General features: G+C 26.4%; 1 protein-coding gene and 1 long non-coding RNA gene across 2 annotated transcripts in view; one reads left to right on the top strand and one right to left on the bottom strand.

The window, feature by feature from the left end:
• The window catches only part of LOC110263671, a 17168-nt gene that overhangs the window by 7840 nt on the left and 9040 nt on the right, over positions 1-288 (top strand). The window lies entirely within an intron of this gene.
• The window catches only part of LOC107605754, a 1847-nt gene that overhangs the window by 854 nt on the left and 705 nt on the right, over positions 1-288 (bottom strand). Inside the window, exon 3 of the mRNA XM_016307725.2 lies at positions 152-282. Coding sequence (XP_016163211.1) covers positions 152-282 — 131 coding nt within the window. The remainder of the gene's footprint in view (positions 1-151; positions 283-288) is intronic.

The following is a 288-nucleotide window of genomic DNA, read 5'->3' as shown; positions in this document are numbered from 1 at the left end:
ATAATTTTTAAAAATTATAATTCAAAAATTAATTTTAAGAAGTTATTTGTAAAATCTAAAAATTATCAAACAGGACTAAATATATTCAAACTACCCATGAGAAAATTATAAAACAACATAAAATAAAAATTGTTAAGAGCTAATTAATTACCATCCATTTTTCTTGATAAGCTCCTCCAAATTTGAGTCAATATTCAAATTTAATGACTCATTTCCACGGCCTAAGGGCATGGTAATTGCCCTTTGAAGCTTCTTCTCAACCTCAATTGATGTTGTACTTGTCTGTTC

Source organism: Arachis ipaensis, chromosome B06 (assembly GCF_000816755.2).
Source record: "Arachis ipaensis cultivar K30076 chromosome B06, Araip1.1, whole genome shotgun sequence".
Taxonomy (NCBI): Eukaryota; Viridiplantae; Streptophyta; class Magnoliopsida; order Fabales; family Fabaceae; genus Arachis; species Arachis ipaensis.
The sequence above is the reverse complement of the archived record's forward strand: the minus strand, read 5'-3'. Positions and strand labels throughout refer to the sequence as shown.